At 41.3% G+C, this 21354-nt stretch overlaps 1 protein-coding gene across 3 annotated transcripts in view; it reads left to right on the top strand.

Moving 5' to 3' along the window:
- The window catches only part of arhgap36 (Rho GTPase activating protein 36), a 75085-nt gene extending 54589 nt beyond the window's left edge, over positions 1 to 20496 (top strand). For all 3 annotated transcript variants that reach the window (XM_063469450.1, XM_063469452.1, XM_063469451.1), the window contains exons 4-12: positions 7952 to 8265; positions 11858 to 12074; positions 12183 to 12238; positions 12721 to 12871; positions 13057 to 13205; positions 14756 to 14926; positions 15412 to 15500; positions 15588 to 15814; positions 16420 to 20496. In XM_063469450.1, the coding sequence (XP_063325520.1) occupies positions 7952 to 8265; positions 11858 to 12074; positions 12183 to 12238; positions 12721 to 12871; positions 13057 to 13205; positions 14756 to 14926; positions 15412 to 15500; positions 15588 to 15814; positions 16420 to 16751 (1706 nt within the window). In that variant the 3' untranslated portion in view covers positions 16752 to 20496. The remainder of the gene's footprint in view (positions 1 to 7951; positions 8266 to 11857; positions 12075 to 12182; positions 12239 to 12720; positions 12872 to 13056; positions 13206 to 14755; positions 14927 to 15411; positions 15501 to 15587; positions 15815 to 16419) is intronic.
- The last annotated feature ends 858 nt before the right edge of the window (positions 20497 to 21354 follow it).

Here is a 21354-nt window from a genome sequence, read left to right as displayed (position 1 = left end):
TCACACCTGGGAGTTGAGCCACATTAATCTTTTTATTGAAGCTGAAAGAATTTGGACCGTTTTTAACTCTTAATGGTGTCTCACAGTTTGTGTGTTTTTGGAAAGTGAAGCAACTTTTTAGACCCTGAAATTGCCGATAACATCAGACTAGAGAAGCAGATAGTTTGCTTGTTGAACAAAACAAATTTGAGGCTTTTTGTACTTCTCTGTATTGATTTTTTCATTTCATCTTCTCTTTGGCTTTTTTTGATTTGCCTCCTGACCTTTTTTTTCCCTTCTTCTTGTGTTTTTTTCCTTCTCCACTTCTTCTTTCATCTTCCTGCTCTAACCCATGTGACAAATCAGATGTTAGCGTGACCTCTCAGAAAAAGATGTTCTCTTTTCTCAGGTGATTATCGCAGCAGGGCGAGATACGAGCCAAAATGCCCAACACTACACAGCACATGCATTGACTGGCTGTCTACGCAGCTCTTTAAAGCCTGCCTCCAGCCTTGTACACACAGTGACTTAGCTCTAGTTAACCCTGCTAATGAAAACACAGAACATTGGGACCTGGCAGCTTTCCTGCTGTCTCTGCTCCTCTACTACTAAAGGCAGGACTGCGTCGGGTAACGGATTACAGAGTGACAATTGTGATCTGCTTGGCATTCGTGTATGGTTGATCATAATACAGTGAACCAGTAGTTTCTATGTAATTTTCCCAAGCAATAGTTTAAACTGTTGATTCCTAGGAAAAGACTTTACAGAGGACAGCCTGCGTTTTTAAAGTCTAATGCTCCAGGAGGTTCGATATTATCACCCAGCTGTTCCTCTGCTAAATATATCCCCTCTGTTTTTTAAGTAACAGATGTTGACCTGAGTACCAGACATATTTAGGGAGAAAAGAAATGAAATTCCTGAACTGTAACACTTTGACACAAGCACCTCCCTTCCTGGCAGATTTTTTTTTATCAACAATTCAGCACATATTAAGACACATTATAAAAAGAGGTATTTTGGTTTTAGTTAGTGCAGTGTTTTAAATGATTCTAATTCAGTCTTCTGCTTTGGTGATGGTGGTGTATTTGCTGGGTTTCTATCTATATCTTGAAATTACACGCCGTCTCCTAATTTTGTTGCTGTTTTTATTTAAGTGAAAGCACACTTGTGCATTGTGTGTAACTGAAATCTGCTGGGCTGATCTGACAGAGTTAATTAAAAAAAACAACTTAATTAAATCATGTGTTCCAGTTGACATAATATAATTAAGTTGTTCTAACAGTTCTGTTTTTGGTGAAGATTCCTCAGTGTTCACATATTGTTTTTTAGCTCTTAACCTTTATTTAACCAGGAGATGGGACTCTTGAGATCTAATATTTTTAAATTTGTGGAGGGATGGAGTGCAGCCAGTAGTCAGTCGAGGGATTCTTGCACAAGATCAGCCCAGTTCAGCAACAGTTCAGTCACTATCTTGTAGGTTTATCACTGATATGTTTCTCATTTGTCTCCTCAGTAAAATTAAGGACTCAGTGAACATCTGCTGAGCTTCTGTCTACTCCCTTATTTTCTTGCTTTCTCTCAGCATCGGACTCATCTTTACTCCTGGTGTTAACAGTCCAGAAAACCATAGCGGAATTACTATAATGCAAATAGTTAGAGAACTATAGACTTGAAAACTCTAATTTCTTATTTTATATTATTTACATCTGTGTGACTTCAATTATATAACATTACTAGTTAATGAGCCTTGAGCCTTTATGAAAGAAAACATGCAGATACTTTTCCCACTACTTCGCAACCCTCTTTTAAACGCTCAAACCTCTTCTAAACGTCTTGCTAATCTGGCTGCCCTTCTTTGAGAAGCAACACTTCCCAGCTGCCACAGATAGCTATTAAATCATCAAGTGTTTACTTTAAACAAGCAAACGCTTCCAGTGCAAGCTGCTAACCCCATCATGGTTGGCTTGTGATGCCAGCAAACATGGCCAAATGTCAGGAGTGACTGTACCTCCAAGCAGACGTCAGAACTCAGGACCGAAGAGTAAGCCCCGGCTTACAGATCAAATACAGCGTAAGGCACATCATCAAAAGGTGACATCTTTTCAATGGATAAAGCCCGTTCCTGTTGACACGCAATGTTGTGTTTATTTGCGTAGTGTGTGTTCAGAGAAAATCAGCTTCTACTCAGTGTGTCATAAAATAAGAGGTAAATATGATCATTACTATCACCATTGCATGTTGTAAAATCAAATTATACGTGCTTACAAAGCGCTGAAGATTTTTAAAAGTTCCCCAGTTGAACTGTCTGTCAGACCTTGCCATATGTTGGGGTTTATGTTTTACTTCTTTTGGGGGCAACTGTTAACCATCAGCACTTTAAAAATAAGTACTTTGGTGTAATCTTTATTGAGATTTTAGACTAGTGATGTGTAATACCACTGATTTCCTTTCCGATTCGATAACAAGTAAAATTCAGGGTGGTGTCGATGATACTGATCCGATACCGATACTTTGTGTTAAACTTATTTTATTTATTGTATTTTTTATTGTATTTCAAATTATAGCGTCATAATGATTACAGGACTTGTTCTTATCACTTAATAATGCAGAATTCATCATATAGAAATAAAAAAAAAACTGAAATTGTGCGCTATTTGAACACCTTGCCTGCCTGCAGCATTAAAGGACTCCATGAGAGACGTCTGTCTCGCCCTAGCAGCACGTGTCCCTGTCCTCTCTTCCTCTTCAGTTCGCCTCAACATAAGTTCGTCATATTCTGTGATATGATTTACTCTAAGGTGTTTGACAAGGTCAGTGGTGTTGCCACAACACCTCACTTTCTTGCCACATGTATCGCAAACCACGTCTCGGCTGTTTGTGGATGTAAAATACCTCCGCACATGACTCCAGTTGCGCTCAGCCATTGTTGTGAGTGCGCACGCCAAGGGGCTGCGACACATTTATACAGCCGTATTTCGCACATGACTATGACTATGAATAGAATAGAATAGAATAGAATAGAATAATCCTTTAATTGTCCCACAAGGGGAAATTTGGTTGTAACAGCAGCCAGAAAGACACATATACAAACAAACAGTACACAGGACACAGAACAGAAACATACACAATTTTTCTGTTCTGAAAGGCAGAAGAGGAAGTAGTTCCTTCCAATGTAGACAATCTGAATGCTATAGTTTCTTTCCACTGTGTTCCTGTTAGTGATAAACTACAAATTTACCCTAAATTACTAAAATGTCGCTATTTTAATGTGAGAATTGAGTCTAGAACATAAATGACTGGTATCGGAGGAATCGATATTTCAGTATCGATCCTAGTCGATCCTATCGACTATTTTAGACTCTTATCTAGTTTGACTAAAAAAATATTTGTATGACTGATCTAGGAAAAGTCTTTGAATGAGTGAATAATTTGGATTTTTCATGTTCTTTACCAACAATAAACTATTTTAAATTGTACCGTACTTACCCAGTTTTAAAGAGTAAAGATCTCATTTTTGTTTAGTGCCTGGAGGAGAAGAGGCTGTACAAACTGCAGAGTGAATCCTTCACATAGCAAACAGCTAGCATCTAGTGTTGCCAAGAAACAGCCGATAAGATTTTTCAGCCTAATTTGATCATGTTTTTTAGCTGGAATGGGTTGATATCTGTTTAGCAACCAAAACCAGGTTAGAGTTTAAGTGAATGGTGACCTGCTGTGTAAACAACTGTGTAATACTTCACAATCTGTTGCGCTAATTAGCTGTTAGCGCTGCTCTAGCTTGCACATGTGGCCACAAGCTAATGGTAGCTGGCAGCTGGTCAGCAAGGCACTTCTCAAAGGGCTGCTCACTACAAATCCTTAAAAATAGGTGTTTTATTTATTTATGTATTTATTTATTTATTTTATTTTATTTAGAGCTGAGTATGGCAAAATGTGAGTACAAATTAAATGGAGAAGTTTCGCTCACTCCCAATTTTGTCTTTTGGTTTCAGTTAAAGTAATGTAAATAGTTCCTCTGTTGATCTGAGCAATGCAGCTCTGCAGAATAAACTCCCCACAGAACCTGAGAGTTATTTCAGGCTGAGTCCATCCTGCATCCTTAAGCCCTCACAGGGCATCCTGCCAGTCTGATTTGCCTCTCTGACCTGCTCGGGACTCTCCGGGTGAGACTGTGCACGTGTGCATCCATGTGTTTCCATTCAAACAATCGTGTGCGTGTTCACGATTCTTGAATGTGAGTGTGTTAGGTAGATAGAACCTAAATAATCTGCTTCCTGTTTCATGTGTGTGAAACACATGTCAGCTCAGTCATTCAGAGGACCGCTGCTCCTCCACACTGAAAGGAGTCAGCTGAGGTGGTTCAGGCTTCTGATTAGGAGGCCTTCAGAGTGCCGAGGTGTTCCTGGCATGTTCTATCACGAGGAGGTCCTAGGGTAGATCCAGGACACCCTGGAGCAGTTACACATTTTTGGGTGGCTACATCTGGTATACTCGTGGGCACTACTGACAGAGAGCCAACAAGCAGTTTGTGTACCTTTTGGTGTTTTTTTTTCCTCTCTTGCACAAAATATCCAGATTCTTTTTAGGCGATGCATCTTTTTATCATGAAATAACAACTACATTTTGGCTTTATCACTCTTTGATCCTGATCAGAGTGACCAGACTGAATAGACGAATGTCTAACTGGGCCTTCACTAAGGTGGGTGTCAGATAAGCAGTCTATGCTTAACCTCGGGAGTGGACTGATGTAGCATAGTGAGACATTTACATTTTGAGTTGATGTGTCGAGGATGAAACTGACGACAATGACCTCACTCGTACTGTGTTTACCTGCATGAGCGTGTCTGCAGTAAGCCCGTATCAGTCTGAGTGTGATGTCTGCTGTGTGGCTGCGGCTGCTCTAACAGGATTATCCTGCTCCCAACATTCTGTCTATTCTTACACCGCTTGTCTACTTAAACCTCTTATCCGTTGTGCGAGGAGCTGTGCGATTACGGCGTTCACAGGCTAACAAGTTCATTTCATCATCGCCTATAAACAGACCCTTTAGTTGCCTTTATTAGATTTATCAGTCATTATCTCTGCACTGCTGTAAGCAGTGCATCCCTGTAATCTCTGCTCCTCCAGGTTCTCACACTCCCGAGCTCCCTCAGTGTTTTATTAATGACAACTGTGCATTTTAATAAAGATCTGCATCGAGCACTAAAGGCATGGCACACACAATCACATCCATTTGACCAAGGACATTAACCACACACCCTAAAGGAGTCAACATTGTTTGTAGCTTTGTAGACGGTTGTCTGCATCAGGGGTGGGGAACTCCAGGCCTCGAGGGCCGGTGTCCTGCAGGTTTTAGATCTCACCCTGGGTCAGTACACCTGAATCAAATGATTAGTTTATTACCTGGAGAACTTCAAGACATGTTGGTGAGTTAATTTAGCCATTTAAATCAGCTGTGTTGGATCAAGGACACCCCTGCTCTACATGTCACTCCTGTGTAGTGTAATAAGACGGAAACGGGTCTTCTTGGTGTTTGTGCTGATGTTGGGGCTTTAGCCTATCCTGTGCAATGGAGAAGACAGAAAATGTTTGATTATTTCAGTTCAGGCCATCTATGCTGTCCTTCTCTTTCATGTTTCTGCAGCAACTTTTGTCTAATTTTTCAATCAACTAGTATTGTACCTACACATATGCAGTACTAGATCTGGGGCTACAAGTCTTGTCTTTTGGAGGACTGCACACAAGCACATCTGCATTGGTTGTGTATTCACAGACCATTGTAATGAGTGTTGCTTCGATTTACGTGTGTTGTTTGTGCTGAGGAGTAGCCCATTACATCATGTTATGGAAATATACTGAGAGAGTGAGGTTGTTTCATTTGACATCAAAATGAAGTTGATCACTACAGTGATTGTTTACCCTGTTGTGTGTGAATGAATATCAGTCACTAACATGGGACTTGGTTCATGCTATTTGCTAATCAGAGCTTTGTCAGCGTCATTAACAGTATAATAGATGGACATTGCCACAATGACATCACCGAGGTTTGCGAAATCCCATTAAATTCTCGAGTTGATGTTTTTGGCTGACCACTTGACAGTTAGCGAGTTAGTTCAACTCATCAGCCAATGGGATGGGTAATCCTCCTTTCAGTATTTTTATTTTCCCGTTGACTTCTAGGTAACCAGAAGTCTTTCTGCAGGTAAACTGGCTTTACTTTTCAGACCTGGGATGTACATCCATCTCTCTGCTGTATATTATCAGCTTGCCTTGTGATTCGTTGGCTACTATGACTGCAGCACTGGCAAACATATTTGCTCTCCCATACATTAGACAGGCCCATCTCAAACTTTTAAAGTAACACATACACTCCTGTGAAAAGTACACCCCAGCGATTCAGCAGCTTGTAGAGCCGCCTTTAACAGCAATAACTTGAAGGAATCATTTCTGTTTCAGTTTGTGAGTCTCTCACGTCGTTGTGGAGGATTTTCTTTTCTTCTTTACAGCGCTGCTTCAGTTCATTGAAGTTTGCATGCATGCATTTAAGGTCTTTCTTTACTTTTTCAGCCATTCTGTTATAGATTGGCTGTTGTGCCTGGGATCATTGTACTGTTGTGTGATTCAGTTTCAGCCAAGCTTTAGCTGCCAGACAGATGGGCTCATATTTGGCTCTAGAATACTTTGGTATGCTGAGAAGTTCATGGTTGAATAAACGATTACAAGGTGCCCGCAGCCTGTGGCAGAGTGCTGTGTAAACACATAGTGAGTGAAGAAGAAATACTCAGTGCATCATGGGAAGCCCCCAACACCCTGAGCCTGATCACCTGATCCAGTCCCAACTATGTGCTTTATCAAAAGGAAAGTTTTAAACCTAATCTTTAAAGACATTTTTAGAGACAAGAAGTTTTCTCCTGGAAACCAAACAAGTTGCACTTGTTCAGTCTTTTTCTAAGTGTACTGCCATAAACTTAAATATTTAACATGCTAACAGAGGCCTGTAGAGTTTGAGATGTAGCTTTTGGATTTTTGGAGGGTTTGTTTGAGCACCTTCCGACCTCAGGGCGAGTTTGCTGGAACGTACACTCCTGGGAAGGTTGTGTTAACCAAAGTATCGTGTTAACACACGGTAAATGCTTTTATAGGGGTGCTGTAACACCAAGGGTGTATTTGGTTTTCACAGAAGCGCACAGAGTTCTGTGAAAACTTTAAGATACCTGAATGTTTATATCGACCCTATCTTTGCAATCTAGGACCTCAGATGCAGCTCAGCTTTCCAAAACGGCCAGTTGGTTAGGGATATTTATTATCCCCTAACAAATGAGTTTTGCTTTTGTTTCAACATCTAAAAACATCCCATATTTTAGATCCATTTTTGTGTTCATTTGTTGTTTCACAGCATCGCACAACACTGGTGCAAATGTTGCAGAAAGCAGTGCATCACAGGCTTCTGTTGTTCCACTTTCTCCATTATTTCTCGCCCTAATGATGAAAGTCACATCATCTTCCTGTTTGGATCTCAGATACTATCAGCAGACAAGAATGTGTTCTATAAATAAATTACGACTCGCTCGAGGCTCCAGTTCTGCTCCAAATATGAGTTACAACGTTAGCGCATTCAGATGTATTTCTCTGCAGTTCTGTTTGTACAGGAGAACAAACAGTAAATCAGACAGATGCCGTTCTTATACATTTTAATCACGTTTCAAGACAGTTTATAATTTGTTTTAGCTTTATTTAGCACAAAAAGAATGAGTTCAAGTGAGGAAGAGTGATATAATAATATTTAACACTTAAATAAGGCATAAAATAAATAGTACTGACATTATTTCCCTATTTTTCATCCATATCGTCTATTTGGATATTCTGGGTAATATGTTTGTTTTCTTCTTTCTACTTCATCCTTGTTTTCTATGTTGTTTTTATGTGTCCATCATTGCTGGCAAGAAAATAAAATTTTCTCCTCTTTCCTCAGAATCGGCTCCCAAGGCCTTTGGTATCCCGCTCTCCCAGGTCATCGCCAACGACCGGGCCTACAAGCGGCGGCAGGATGCTCTGAAGGAGAGCAGGCGCGACTGCCTCGACCTGGAGGCAAGCGTCCTGCGATTCAGGGCGGAGAAGCGACAGTTCTTCAATGGGAGCAAACCTCTGGTCAGCTCCTCGTCCATCACAGGAGGAGGTCCGGGCTCGCCGTCTGCTAACTCTGTGGCACCGGCGCCAATTTCTGACCCTCAGAACAAACCGCTGTCACCCACGTTTCTGGATAACACCGGACGAGGACAGAGAAGGGTAAGATTTCTTTGAGTGACAACACACGCACAAAAACAGTGTGGCAGCAAAAGATATGCAACTACTAAACTTTTATAATGACTGAAATATAACAGTGTGGTAATGGCTGGGATAGGTTTACCAACAAAAACAACTTGGATGTGTTTCAAAAACTTCTCTGACCCAACTATCCACCACAGCCTCCTTCATACAGGGACATCAGAGTCAGTTTGGGGCATTTACTGAAATGTCTGGTGTATGTTGGAGATCAGTTAACTGTTTTTTAAAATAAATAAATATGGGAAGTATATACCATGGTAAAGCAGTTGAATTTCTCTTGTTTCAAGTGCAAGAAGAAGAGTTTAAAAAAAGTCTTCACTTTTCTCAGACCTTCAATAGTCTGAGAGATTTCAGTTCTGATACCAGTGAAGTGAAATCTTGCAGGACATGTGTTTCTTTCTGCCAGATTTAGTCTCATTCACCGTGAGGATTACATGTACGTGCTGTACTCAAGGCCTCCACACTAATCTCTGAGTGCATTTCTAGCTTCTTCTTTTTTTTAATATTTCCACAGCAGTACATTTGTAGTAAAAGTGGTGTGTGCACCTACATTTCTGTGTGTTTGTGTGTGTGTGAACCCGTCTCTGCTAGAGGCCATTACACTCTGTAATTTCTTTTCATGCTGATCTGGAACCAGTGGTTATGTAAAGCTTGTAATGAGTATCATTACAGCCATATAACTGTAATCGAACCTGAACCAGCTATCGAGTGCAGGCGATAAGAGTCAGTCATTGAGGTAAACAGCACACACAGCCCTGCCTCAGTTGTAACATTTGATAGAAATGAGACTTTAATGTGATTCTGATGATTATCTTCATTACTCGTTATGAAACATGCATTTTTTTTGTGTTAAATTGTTCTTATATTATTACTCTTTATAGATGATAAATGGTTATTTATTGCTAATCTGGGAATGGATTGTATTGTAACATAAAAAAATCATTTCTGTATAAAACTTTTTGAATAATTTCTGTGAAAATCTGCCTCCAGTCATCACAGGCTGCATCTTCAGGTCAGATATATTAGTGATCAGTGGGAGCAGGCACTAAATCTACTAACACAGTGTTTGTCACCAGGAAAGGCCTTGGTATGGAAATCTCTCTGCAGTGAAGCAAGCTGCTGATTTCCTTCTTATTGCCTGTTTTTGAGTGGCTTTTGATACAGCTTGTGGAGCAACTGTGGGCATATAGAACAGCTGCATACATCTGTGAATTCAGATAGATTTAACAAGTGCATTTTACAGGCAAAAAACAAGTAACAAGCAACTCTGAGCCTTATAATCTTGCATAAATGTGCCACTTTATGCTATACCATAAATACTAAGAATGCTTTTTTTGTTAAGGATATTGATTTTCCAATAAGATTACTGGTGGAATGGAAATGTCTATAACATTGCAGGTCTTTGTTTAAAGGAAATAAACATGTGGAGATCTTGAATCATGAATATATTATCATGAATAATAAAGCAGCAGGAGCTCACTGGTGTTGTCACTATGTTGTGTCTGACAGGAGAATTATAGTGCAAGAGAACCTGCTGTAAGGACACCTTGAAATATTATTTGATTTTGTACAGGGGCAGCGATGGCAGCATTAGACAGTGTTATGATGGATGATAGACAGGGATGGTCTCTCTCACATAGGTATTACAACTGTGCAAAACACCGAGCTGCACATGAAGTGGCAAACTATCCTGGATTTCAAACAGAATGACATGGCATAGCAGGTCATTTGCAGACTTTCTCTAATATTCAAAATGTGTTTCTGATGAAGGTTAAGATTAGAAAGAAGCAAATTATTTGCTGAATACAGTTGTTTTAGATCAACAAAGGTCAGCTTAAGTAATATTTAGGAGTTTCTAAATGCATGAAGTCATCTGGATGATGATTTGCAGAAAGTAGGAAAAACTGGGCCTGTTGTGAAGGGCCGCACCAATAAGTAGGACTGGATAATTTGTTTTATCAAAGGATGAGAAGCTGGGACTGTTGTGAAGGGCTACACCAATGTGAAAGGGTGGGCACTTAATATTCCCAAGGGGCCACATGAATAACTGGGACTGTTGTTGAGGGCTGGAGCAATAAGCAGGGCTGGGCAATTAATATTTCCAAGGACTGATAGTTAGGAGGACAGGGGGACTGTTGTGGAGAGCCACACCAATTAACTTATAAAGGCCCTCCACAACAGCTCCAATTTCTCATGTGGCCCCTGCCCACCTGCTCAGGATATGTGGTTGTCTCCCCTCATTATCAGCTGTGGCTTGTCAGTTTCCACCTGTCACAAATTTTGCTATCCACCTGTCAGTCAGAGTATTCGATGTGTATGAACATAGTGAATATAAAGGTAACGCATTACTTTTTTATGAAGTTATGATGCTAATGTGTAGGTCACCCAAAATCCCATAGAACACCTGGATTTGCCCCAGAGCGCACACCATTTGGGAAACACTGGCTGAGACCCCCGAAATGAAGAAAATTAGGAGTGGAAGTTGAAACACTGCATATCAGATTGAATTGCACAGTTGATTACATAAATAATGAATAAAAAGCATGGAAATGATGGCATATACTAGTGCAAGTTTGCAAGTAAAGGTGGCTTTTCACTGATTTTTGCATAAATAAGGCCAAACTGCACATTTATTGTAGAAAACACAAATGAGTCATGTTCAGATGGAGGAAATATCTTCTCATTTCTGCAGTATGTTGCTGGACTTAGCTGTGGGGAATTTCTTGATGTTCCTCCAGAAACTATTTGCAGGCCATAGACATGTGATTTATATTTCTGTGGTATTCGGCTCCTCTGACATTTACTGCATGGTAACATCAAGACAAGCGATATGAGCTGACTCTTCTCCTCTGCTGGCCTCTTCTCCTGCCATCCATCTTCAAATGTGCTTTCCATTTTCTGTCGTCAGCGTCCCTTTGTCTTTCTCCCATCTCATTTTCCTCTCTCGAGCCTGCGCTGTCATCTGTTATGAGCTTTTTTCCATCCTATTATCACCTCATACATATTTGCCTCAGCTTTCAGCGTCTCTTGCTTTTCTCACACTAATGCCTGCCTTTCCTCGTTGTTTTCTGTGCTGGAGCATTTGACCTCACACGCTACTTTGTAAAACTGGAGTTTAGTAATTAATTATGGATTTTCCTACATATCTGGACCTTGTTCTGTTAACAGTGGTACAAATGACTATGTGAGATGAAAGTCATAGCTAATAGTGACAAATCGACAAAGAAATACCACTGATTGTAAAAATTTCCCCTAATTTTTAGTGACCTAACAGCACTCACTCACACCACTTTCAATTGCAGCACACGGTAGTTTTAATGGAAAAAGCCCTAGCTAACCCACAAAGAGCTACATAGCTTATCACCAAACAGCACTCAGTCAAACTTCACAACCAGCTGGAGAACATGATGAGATATTTAAGCGCTATAAAGGAAGTTATCATCTTTAGGGACTGGTGGAGACCAAAAACTGAGCTAAAAAGAGAATAAATATTGTACTTTTATGTAAATTATGAACATATTATAGGCATATATAAACATTTTTTGCTCCACAGGGTGGTCTATCAGTGGACTCGATCTCTGACCTTGTAGAGAGTCAGTCTCGCCTGCTGGAAGCGCTGCAGCTTTCCCACCCGGCTGAACTGGAGTTGATCAAGTCTCCGGGTGGCAGCTCGTCGGAGGGGAGGACCCAAACCAAGCTCAGCCTCAACCCCATCTATAGACAGGTGCCTCGGGTGCTGGAGAGGTGCTGCAGTCACATCGAGACCTATGGTGAGGCTTTAAGTCCCCCCAAATTTTCAGCCTTTCAGTGTCGTTTATTTGAGTCCATCCATATGTAAATTTTTAAAAGATGGTGTGTGGTAACATTTTGTATTCCAGGTCTTCAGACTGTGGGTATCTTCCGAGTCGGCAGCTCCAAGAAGAGAGTGAGACAGGTTAGGATAATTATTCCAAGTAATTTAATTAAAATAATAAATTAATTTAAATTATTTTTATTTTCCACTAATAATATACCATTAATATTCTGAGTTTTTGTTGTTGTTGTTGTTTATTTGGGGTCCAACACCTCCTGGTGTGCTGATAACTGAGGAAAAAAGCTGGAAAAAATATACAGAAACTCGTTCATTCACATTTTCCCTGAAAAAAAAAACATGGATTATTGCCAGCAGTAGAGGAGTGGTGTAGGTCTGCATGTCCCCTGATTCACCGTCGTGTGTTTCCTGTCGGTCTAAGCTGGATGCACGAATATAAAAATAATCTTTGAGCGAAAAGCTGATGACGTGTGAGATCCTGTTTTTGAGAAATGTGTCCATCAGGGAACCGTGGCCCCGTCATGACCCGAACATGAGTTTGAAGGCACTGTTGTTGTTGTTTTTAAACACTAATATGTGTGTTTGTTTGCGTGCGCGCTCCTCAGCTACGGGAGGACTTTGACGTGGGCGTTGACGTCCAGCTGGATGAGGAGCACAGCGTCCACGATGTGGCAGCACTGCTCAAAGAGTTTCTGAGGGACATGCCGGATCCTCTGCTGCCCAGAGAGCTCTACCCCGCCTTCCTGCATGCCAATTGTACGCATGCACACACACACACACACACACACCCCCCCACCCTCCCCCCAATACACACATACAGACACACACAAAAACACACACCGGCTTTAATGATTGAGTTTCAGTTTTTGTTTCAGTATAATTAGTGATGTGATGGGTAACTAACTTCCTCCTCCTCTTCCTCCTCTCTGGGCCTCCTGCAGTTCTGAGAGGAGCAGACCAGCTGCAGTACCTCCAGCACCTCCTCTACCTGCTGCCTCCCTGTAACTGCGACACACTGCTGCGCCTCCTCACCTTGTTACACACCGTGCAGAGCTTCGCACAGGACAGCATAGGAACCAACGACGAGGAGGTGGGACCAATGACTGATAAAGTCCTCCTCAGCCTTTGGAAGCTCTCGTAGTAGTGGCATGGAGGTCGAAGCCACACAAACACAAAATTAAAGCATTCACCCTAACCCTTTAAAGGGCAGTGTCAGTCCTTCAAGCACATAAATATAATATCATTTCCTAATCGAATTCCATCCATTTCCAGTAAAAAACACTCGTAACAGAGGCAAAGAAACAAAAAAAGTTGGCCCCACAGTGCAGTAACTGTTCCCACATTCAAAGACAGAAGGTGGTCGTTGGGGGTTCTTGGTTGTGGAGGAGCTCATTGTATATTAGACTGTGTCATTAACCTTCTTATTTTACCGCCATGTTTCTCTTGACATTCAGATTTTATGCTTGTGATTTATTCTTTGGAGGCACACTGATTTTAATTTTTAAACTACTGAAATTTCTTGTGTGTTTCATAAATATTATGCACATAAATGCTGTTATTATTATTGGTAGCACTTTATGATATTGCCACACTATTAAACATTATTAAGATATTAGCAAGTGCTTACTTCATCATTTACATAGCATTACTCCTCCCATATATGCCATTTATAAATTCAGATATTTTATCGTGATTATGATTATGTGTATTACTGGCAATGATGAAGTAACAGTCATAGCTGTACATGGTGTAACAGTAACAGATGGATACACATATCTGTATTTATAAATGACATCTTAAAGTCTAATCATGTACAGTGAATTAAGCACTTGCTAATACTTTACTAATGCTTACCAGTGTGGCATTATTATAAAGTATTACCTTATTATTATGAGTAGTAGTAGTAGTCGTAGTATTTTCCACTGCCTAAAGGTATCATTTAGATGTGGGCAGGGTCTCAGAGTCTAATCTTCCACAGTTTCACAGTTCCTCACAAACACAGGCTACTCTGTTCAAATTGCTAAATTTGAAGGCTAGCTGTGTTGTTTCTGGCTGTCACAGTACCACATTTTCTCCATAATATTATTTTAAAAAATCATGTTAATGATTTTGTTGGCTGTCCAGGATATAAAATTGGTGGCGAGAGAGTCAGAACTCTGCCTGAATAATTCCTCGGCTTCTTTTTGGATGGCAGATGTTATTAATGTTGTCTTAGTGGTCGTCCTGAGGGTTAGGGTCTGGGCTGATACTTAACCAGATTACAAACGCAAACATTTCTGACTAACTGGCCTTTGTGAACACAGAGTTTTTAAGGCAAGTCCCTCAGTAAGTTGCACCTCTACCAGATGCTTTTGGGAGCTGTCGACAAGCAAGATGAAACGTAGAAAAAGCATTTATAGTCAGTAAAACTGTCCAATTTGTCCGTTTTCCTCTCGTGAAATACTGGAGAAAAATACATTGCATGAATATTCTGGTGTTGCTTCATTGCTGTCCTGACATTTATGCTGCAGCTGCTTGTTGGTTCTCAGTAATGTAAAAAGAAATCCAACAGGATCACGTTTTGCAAACTTAATTTACCACAGCATATTCCATCACTGCACTTTGACCTCCATCACCGCCTCCTCTTCCTCTGCTCTCCAGATCCCCGGAAACAAGATGACGGCTGCTAACCTGGCCGTGATCTTCGGGCCGAACCTGCTTCAGAAGGAGCGCGGGGGAGACGTGAGCCCGCAGGCGATGGGCATCGAGGACAGCACGGCGATCATCAGCGTCACTCTGATGCTCATACAGAACCACAGGAGACTCTTCACGGTACTAGAAACACACAGTGCTCTTTCAGTCATTTGTGGAAGTGATTCAGAAATCTTTTATTATGTTACGCTCATTTCCAACTCAGTGTGTTTATTCTTGGACTCTACTAGAGCAGCTTTGCAAAGTTCACAATAATCCTTATTTATCTTATACCTGGCCTCCCCTTTCTCTAAGTTCACTTTCTTCTGATTGGCTGCCCCTCAGGGCAGAGGAGGCTCTCTCATTAACACTATGTTAATCTGAGAAACTCTGATTCTGAAATCAGAGCTTATACTTAGTGCTCATGGTTTCAAAGTGTCAGACTAAATATTCATGCCCTGGCGACCCTGGACACCTTTATTATCTTCCAAGTTTGTCCAGGATCGACTGACTCTGCCCGTTTCCCCCAGTGTGACTCCCCCTCACCAGACAGCTGTGATGTTCCATCCGTCCTGGAGATGCTAATTATTTTCAGTGATGCTTGAATCTGATGTGTGTTCCTGCAGGTCTCTGCAGAGCTGCAGCAGGAGGTCCTGATGAGTCTGATCCAGACCGACCCGGACATCATCGACTACCTGCTGCGTAGGAAACTCAGGTAACCGTGACAGTCAGTGGATCAGCCGTCATCAGATCTGCACTAAGAAAGCTTCAGTTTAACGTGCGTGTTTCTGCTCTGTCACAGCGGCAGTCACCTGACGGTGGAGAGCGGCAGCGAGTCCACCGGTCGCAGGGACACGGGGGCGTCTCTGGACTCAGTGGGAGCCTCCAGCGGCAGCCTGTCCCCACTGGAGCCCCCGTCACCGCTTTTCCCCCCAGATGGGAGCGGCGGTGATGGCAGCCTGACCAGCGAGGTCTTCCTGAACGTCCTCAAACTGAACCAGAACAGGAAGCGGCAGGACACCAGATACGGTACTATGGTCTGCTTGAGATTTTGTGAATGTGAGGCTCTGAAGACCTGAAGGAATTTCTCATTTAAAGTTGTTTCTTTCAAAAAAAAATCAACATTTAAAACATTTAGATTAATGACAGGAGCAGGAACGATACCACAAAGCAAGGTTTTGAGGTTTTCAGCAGTGATCCTTGGTTAGTTTAGCATCTGCTTACTTGTCTTTTCAAGCAGTTGTTGATTTTTAGGTAAATTTCCTGCCTGAGACAGGAGTCTTTAGAAAACCCTGAAACAGTGCTCTGCAGTTTCACCACCATGTGTTAAAGCATCTCTGAAGGCAGTGTAATGTAACACAGCCCACACGCTGGCTGCTGGAGGTTGTGGACGTTTGTGGGAACGATAAATGTGCCAACAGCACCCCCTAGTGACGACGGGCGATGCTGACACAGAAGTTGTTTTTAACCTGTTCAATCTTAAATTTGCTTGACAATCTGAAACGTAAGAAATCCGGAAGGAAGGGGGCAAATACTTTTCACAGCACTCTATGACTCATGTTACACAACTTTAGGATAATAAATAGTTTTTGTCTTTCAAGTTCTGAAACCGTGTCCTGTTCTTGGTCCTGCAGGTGAGGTCCCTCCTGGTAAATCCATCCGCCACATGCGTCAGTTCCACTCCCACCACAACCTGCTCAGCCTATCCCAGTCCTCCTTCTCTTCCTCGTCCTTGTCCTCGTCCTCCACCCCCAGGCTCCACGCTCAGGACTCGGATGCCCAGGACCGTCGAGGCCCGGGTCTGAGCTCCGCGCTGAGCTTCTCTCTGAGCTCGAGTCTGAGCGGCTCGACCGAGAACAGCATCTGGGTGAGGCAGACGCCGCAGGAGGAGAGCAAGCCGTCGCCGACCACTAATTTCTGGGACTTCTTCACCGGGAAAGGTTCGGGCTCAGAGACGATGGTATGATGAAGGGAGAGGAGAGAAACAACCGGTCAAGTTCCAGATTCACTTAAAGAGATGCTTACTGGTGTAAATAATACAGGTCTCTCCCTGACATTCCCACTTGACCTCATAACCGTCCTGCTGTGGGTTTTCCAAGCTGGAAGTTGGAATTTCCCACGTTTTTTGGCCCCTCTTGAACTCAGCATGGGTATGAATGAAAACTAGAAGAAATGAAGGACACAAACTTCTCAGACACAAAAAAACGAAGGAAGAATAAATCAGTGAGATTACCTGAAGGTGGATCCACTAATAAAAACATGTACAGGATGGATTCATATTTTAAACCCTGTTTCTACAACTGCATCTTCTGACAGTCTGTGTACAGAAATCATACCAGGCATACTCCGTTTGTTTGTTTTTTCCTGCAACCTGCACTAAGCTGCTTTTGCAAATGTGATGTAGCTTCTTAATATTCAGTAATGATCTCAAACACCCGCAAAGTGTGTTTCCCCAATGAGCACTGCAGGTCAAAAAGCTCAGTGTGATTGCATCTGCAGTAAATTTGGTTAAAATGTCGATTATTATACCTGAATATGTAATTAGGATGTTTCACATTGATTCTGTGCCCCTGAAAATGGTTAAATACCTAAAAAATTTACATAAAAAGGCATTTCGAGAACGTTTTCACCTATAAATCAGCCCTTAAAGCTGCAGCAGGTGGCTTTTGTTTCTCCCATCAATGGAGACAAAAAAAACCTTACATACGCTTGTTCCCCCTCTGGGTTTTCAGGTTTTAGAAAGTAAAGTGCGGGACTTTGGCCAAACATGAGTGTTTGCAAAACCAAAACAACAACAAAAAAACCCTGGTCATTGCCATCAAATCGTGCTAGGAGTGGTGTTTTAAGCAGCACAGGCAAGCTAAGCACAAATAAATAGAAATAGTGGCATTGGTGTCGCTCACTTACGGTATGTAAGGCTAAGTATAAATTAAGAAGCCTGTGTAGGTTCCCAGTCGTCCAGTTCACGATGGTCCAGTCACCTTCTGTTCAAGCTCTTAAGACTACAAATTAAGATCTATGCTGAAGACTTTAACCTGGGATAGTGGGCTTCAAACTAATATGAAGCCAAAATTCAGAATAGGTTTATGTTTTATGCTCTAAGAAGAACTCTGTTGGGTCGGACTTAAAACAAAGAGCCCCTGATTTTGAGAGGACTGTTCTTTATTTCTGCCTGCTTCAGCTTTAATGGTAAATGTGTCAGTGTGAGTGGAGTCAGCCAAAGATTGTCTTCTTTAGTTTAAAACAGTAAACTCTGTCTGTTATTCTCTGATTTCACATCCATATTTTAATTCTAGATTCTGCTTGAGTAGCTTTACAAATCGTGCAACCGCCTCAGATCATCTTCTGTCTGAAACAAGTATTTTCAGTCCCCTTCTCCAGCATTTGCCATTGACTGAATTCATCCGGTCTGTGTCCAATGCACTTGGAATCTGTTTCCTTTGAAATGTTGCTTTAAAGATGGAGACCAGGTCTGCAATCACTCCCAGTCAGTTGCCGTCTTCAAAGCAATGTTAGCTCATCAAGGCGGCAAAAAGGCGGAGTCAGCCTGCTGTCAGTTTGGGGTTGAGATTTGTGATAAGATGGCAACTAATTGTAATAAATCTGTGAAAATTGCAAACCTGTTGCTGTCTATATAAGCAGAAATTCTAATTGACATTAACTACTTACATTCAGTGTCCAGCTGGAACCTCAAAGATTTAGATTTAAAGCAGAAATTCCTCCACAAATAATGACGTAGTTGCTGCAGGACGGCAATTTAACTGCAACATCACATAGTTGCTCCGCAACCAGGCTTTTATAAAGGAATATAACCAGAATACATACAGCTGGAAACCAGATGGTAATCCATCTGCATTTATAAATAAAACTGCACTTATTTGCAAACCTCCTCCAGTCAGTCTGAGTCAGACCAGGATTCTTTGCAGGAAGGTTGCCTCCAATTTTTTGTGCAGTAACCTTGAAATCAAATGGGTTTGATTTGAAGTTGAGGATGTTGCATGCCCAACCTCTGGGTGACCATTTGGTTGCTGCAACTTCCTGCAATTGACAGCAAAAAAAAGATGCAATCGTATGGCAACCAGTGAGAGGTTTCCATTCCTATTTAGTATGACTGAACCATAAGGCAGGTGGGTGAAGCTTTAAGGCAGGTGTGCCTGAGGTGAGTATCAACTCTCACTGATGTCATACCGATCCAAGGCTGATTAGCTGGGTTTTTTTTCAGGGATTATTTTTACATACTAATTATACATTTGATTTGTTGGCCTTGGTGTCTGAAACGTTGGCTACTTCAACAGTATGACAGAAAAAAACATATGAGGTCCACTTTCCACTTTGTCAAAGCGTCCTTGAATATTAAACTGTCTAAAATCTAAGAAAGTTTTCTTTTTCTTTTTTGTATTTTAAAGCAGCTCAGAGGGACTCCTGCTATTATCAGCAGCACATCACAGTCACATCAGTTTGGTAATATGGAAGTCAAAAGATTGAAAATGGAGCCAGCGCTGGTGGACTGATCAGAAGTTTCTTTTATATAATGAAAGTTTACTTGTAATCACTACAAGTTGTGTTGCCTTTGAGTTGTAAGCAGTTCTTTTCACAGATTGAGTCACTTTAAGTTCCCCATTTGTAAATAGCAATGAAGTCTATACAGAATTCACCAACTTTTGGTATACTGTATTTTTTGTAAACCAGATTTAACATTACTGTACCTCCATATGTCACATCATATCAGTACAGAGATGTGTTCCCAACCTCTTAATACCAACATAATGTGATGCACTGAGCTGCCCAGTAAAAGCTGCTTTTCTTATTTCTTCGATCAGCTGCAGAGAGGAGAAGCAGCCCTTTAAACTGGTCTGTGGAAGCTTGTTTGTGCCACTATAAAAGAAAATGCCATCCATATGTCAATAAAGTATAACCCTCGCACCCTCGCTTACCAATAATTGCTATATTGCTAATTGTTACATTTTATTCATTTGTGGAACTTCTTCCTTTAAAGCACCAGGTGTCCATCTCACAATTTTGGGTTATCATCACAAACCCTACTAACTCAATCATCTAAAAACAATAGCGTTTTCAGTGTTTCAAGTTTAAAAATGTTGATATATGGTTAACAAAAATGTTTTTGTTGGGGGTTTTTTTCTGTGTCACAAACAAGCTTCCATATATGCCACTTTCAGACACAAACATTCTGACTTGCGTTAAATCCGTGTATAAATGCATCCATGTCTGCTTTAAAGGTTATTATGATGTGTCAAAATTCGTTAAACCAACAGGAAAGTACAAAGATCCGTCTTCAGCAAGATTTCACAGGTGTTGTTGCCCTTTTTACCACAAGAGGGCGATATTTGCCAATTCATTGCAAATGTTAACATCCCCAACATACATGGTTTTTCCTACACTCTGTGCGCACACTCAGTGTACAGATAAACAAAATAGGTTTGGGAATAGTGCCAAACAACTAGCAACTTGTTGTACAAAGATATATATTTTTGTTGTCGTTTTTGTATCCGGTTCTAATTTCTGGACCACAAACAGAAGCTTGTGCACTCCGTCCTTCACCCTCAGCAGGTGAATGTATCATTTTTTTCTGTCCCTGTAAAAGAAACGAGGCATTTCTTTTTCTGTATTGTTGTAAAATCCATCAGTGTTTGTGTGAACCTGCTGTTTGAGAATGTACCACCTACCTGCAGAGAATTAAATGTCAAACTGCCTCCTGTGTCATTGTTTACTGCTCACGGTGCAGCCAGAGGAGTGGGATAAACGCACTGAGTCAGTGCGCCGCTTCAACGGCTTCTCGGAGGTGGTGTGCGGTCATGCTTTTGGCATCGGGACAAGCATCTTAAGAGCAATAATGTCAGAAGACAAGAAAGCCTCCAGGGGTGGATGATCTCACACAGAATAGGCAGAAAGCTTTTTAGCTTCCATTTAAAAACTGGAGAGCTCTTTTTTTTCACGAAATGCCTGCAATCAACCAGTATCCTCAGTTTTATATGTTTGCATAACTTGAGTTTCAGCAGGAAATATCAGGTTTGTAAACTGCGTCACTGTGAATCCCGGACCATCCAGCTGTCTGCTGATGCTGTGTTAACTTGAAGTAGCGGCTCCCTGCTTTTCTGGCTCACGGCTCCTTAACTTGAAGCAAACTTCCAGGAAAACTGAGGTTGCAGAAAGAAATCCTAATTGCTGGTTGTGGCAGCTGAGTGAAGATGAGCTATGGGCTTTAACCCAGAGAGGGAAGCTTAAGTTTTTGTGGGGGTTTTTTTGTTTGTTTGTTTGTTTTTTTTAATTACAAAAGGGGGAAAAGGGTTTAAAATGTGAAATAATTTATATTCACACCGTTTTCAGATGTTTTAGGGTTTCTGCACCTTTTTCTAAAACAGTGTTACACAATACTGACTTTATTGTGCTACGCTGCAAAATAAACCCAATTCCCCCATATTAGGACACTTTTTATTTTCTTTACATGTACCAGGTCCAACTGTCCAAATAGAGAGAGAGGACAAATATGCCTCTCAAGCAGGCAACAAACAACCTCAAGTCTCAGGAAGTTAATTTTGTACAGCAACAAG

The sequence above is a fragment of the Pelmatolapia mariae genome, linkage group LG3_W (assembly GCF_036321145.2).
Source record: "Pelmatolapia mariae isolate MD_Pm_ZW linkage group LG3_W, Pm_UMD_F_2, whole genome shotgun sequence".
Lineage (NCBI taxonomy): Eukaryota > Metazoa > Chordata > Actinopteri > Cichliformes > Cichlidae > Pelmatolapia > Pelmatolapia mariae.
This window is presented reverse-complemented; position numbering and strand designations above follow the sequence as displayed.